Genomic DNA, 2,614 nt, shown 5'->3' with positions numbered 1-2,614 from the left:
GCTTCGACTCTGGCTATTAGGGCTAACCCGGGCTGAGAAGGATACAATGTCCCTGCAGACAGACAGACAGAGAGGATTGGTGTCGGTAGCCTAGTGAGATTGTGGGTTCGAGGGTTTGAGCCTCAGCTCGGTCCGACGTTGTGTCCTTGGGACGATAAGGTACTTTACACGAATCTCTTTGATGGACGTTAAACTCGGAGGCCCCGCCTCTAAAAAAAACCCAACAACCTTATAGTGTTGAAAGGGGTGTGAAACATACCATTTCAGACGGAGAGGAGATACTTGATCAAACAAAACAGAGCAAAACAAAAATAACCTACCCACATGTTTATAGAAGCAACATTTTCGGCGTGCGACAGAGAAGTGCCTAATCGCTACACCAAAGACGCCTGTGCCAAGTCAGGTGACTTTCTGTTTAAGTAAAAATTTTGCGGCACTTGCAATACAATTAGGTCATATAAGTGTCAAAGATAGGTGTTACAAGAGAGTAACAAACACATAAGAGAAGGAGGAGAGATCAATACGGAGGATTGGAGAGGTTGGAAAGACACAAAGGCACCCGCCAATCCCCAACAGTCAGATGACTGCGAGGAAATGACAACGTGAGGCAGTCATAGTAAGAGTGAATACATTGGGGAGGGGAGGGGGCGTGGAGGCAATCTTGTGGAATGATGGAAGTACGAACGTAATAACGATTGGGGGAAGGAAGAGTGTTAATGATGGAGAGAAGGTGTGTGTGTGTGCGTATGTGTGCGTGTGTGTGCGTGTGTGTGTGTGTGTGTGTTTGTGTGTGTGTGTGTTTGTGTGTGTACGTGTGTGATGAGAGAGAAAGAGAGAGAGAATCATGGAGGGAAGGACTAGGAGTGAGTACATGTATCCGCTATGTACAGAGAGAAAGAGAGAGAGAGAGAGAATCAAGGAGGGAAGGACTAGGAGTGAGTACATGTATCCGCTATGTAAACGTAGAATTAGAAATGATATATTCGTTTTACAGGCTCAATGAAATTAATCAAAATCTTAGCAGAAAAGCCCCCAACATATTATTAATTTCACTTCAACAGATGGGTGCTGGAGTACAAGAACGTATTGGTGCAGGTAATTGGAGGGCCTCAGTGGTTGTTCCTACTTCTTTACTTTCCCTCTTTTGTTTCTGTCTGTCTGTTTCACTTTTTTTTTTACTAACACTAAATTACCATCACTGTGTCGATGTGCTTCTCTTTACTCAAACAAAGAAACGAACAAAGGCAGAGGGGTGTCGTTAAACGCAGCACGATTTGGCTCGACAGACAGTACATTTCGTCAGAATGTATGATTACGATAAGAACGGATGTTAGTATTGCGCCACTGGTGGGTCTTACTTCTCTTCTTTCTTAACTCAGTTGTTCCTGTCTCTATGTGTGTGTGTGTGGTTTGGCGGGTGCTCTGGTGTGGTTTGCCCTTTCTTTCCAAACAAACATTCGCGTCCTTATCCCTCCTTTTAAAAAAAATTTGTTACTCTCTTGTAACATGTCTAATCTTCGGCATTTATATGACCTAATTGTGTTGCAAGTACCTTTAAACTCTTAAACGGGGTGCCCACTACGGCTGTATCGGGCCAATCGCCCGACTCGATCGCCCGAAACTGAAAACAAACACGTTTGTTTTTGAGGCGATCGAGTCGGGCGATCGGCCCGATCGGCCGATCCTGTCCGTAGTGGGCACCCCGTATTACCGTTACTAAAGCAGACAATGTCTGTTTTGTTTTTCCCCTGCACTATATGACCGTTATTGTGTCGAAGTGCTTCTCTTTACTTTAAATCAACCTTATACGGGGTGCCCATTGGGGGATCGGGTCGGGTCGGTTTGCCAGCCAGACTGAGGGCGTAACACGGCTATCGTGGCACAAGCCGATCGCGCCCTACTCCGTTTGTTTTCAGGCAACGAGTCGGGCGATCGCCCCGACCCGACCCGACCCGGCCCGATTCCTTCCGCAATGGGTGCCCGGTATAAGGATAAGACGGAGCCCTGTTAAGAAAGGTACGGAACAAGGACTACCCGCTCACCAGAGGAACAATACTTAGCCTTAATAGCTTGGAAGACTACTTAATCATATTATTATGCTAAAAGTGTCCAGAATGGGATATCCAGTAGTTATTGAGAAGGCCCCTCTCACGCCCACCTCCTTCTATTTTTCCTTTCCATTTTCAAAAAGTGAGGGACCCCCCCCCCCCACCCCAACCCCAATCCTTTTCTTTTCGCGAATAAAATTATAAAGTAACTCCTCCCGCAACCCCAACCCATTTCAGATTTGATAAATATAACCACCAACCCACCTCCGAACCCTTTTCCCCAACTCCCGGCTTTTCCACGTGTGTTTCTTTTCTTTATGACTACGTTTCATTTTACAAAACAGCATTGCTCCCTCAGTAATCTCTATTGCTTTCCTTTCTTTCTTTTTTTCTTCTTTGTCCCCTTTTATTTCTGTTAAAAAAGGAGTCGACCTTGACCTTGGAGATGAGGTCGGAAGCCCCGGGCGTGTAGTCTGAGGTGAAGATAATGATTCCTTTCTGGACGAGGGCCATATGGCGCTCCATGTTTGCAGACACGATCGGCCACTAGAGGGGAGGGGAGGGGG

At 46.2% G+C, this 2,614-nt stretch overlaps 1 protein-coding gene across 1 annotated transcript in view; it reads right to left on the bottom strand.

The window, feature by feature from the left end:
- The window catches only part of LOC101859428 (aurora kinase C), a gene marked incomplete in the record, with an annotated part of 26,728 nt that overhangs the window by 2,362 nt on the left and 21,752 nt on the right, over positions 1–2,614 (bottom strand). Inside the window, 1 exon segment of the mRNA XM_013086244.1 lies at positions 2,487–2,594. Within this exon segment, the coding sequence (XP_012941698.1) occupies positions 2,487–2,594 (108 nt within the window).

This window comes from Aplysia californica, unplaced genomic scaffold (assembly GCF_000002075.1).
Source record: "Aplysia californica isolate F4 #8 unplaced genomic scaffold, AplCal3.0 scaffold00447, whole genome shotgun sequence".
NCBI classification, from domain to species: domain Eukaryota; kingdom Metazoa; phylum Mollusca; class Gastropoda; order Aplysiida; family Aplysiidae; genus Aplysia; species Aplysia californica.
This window is presented reverse-complemented; position numbering and strand designations above follow the sequence as displayed.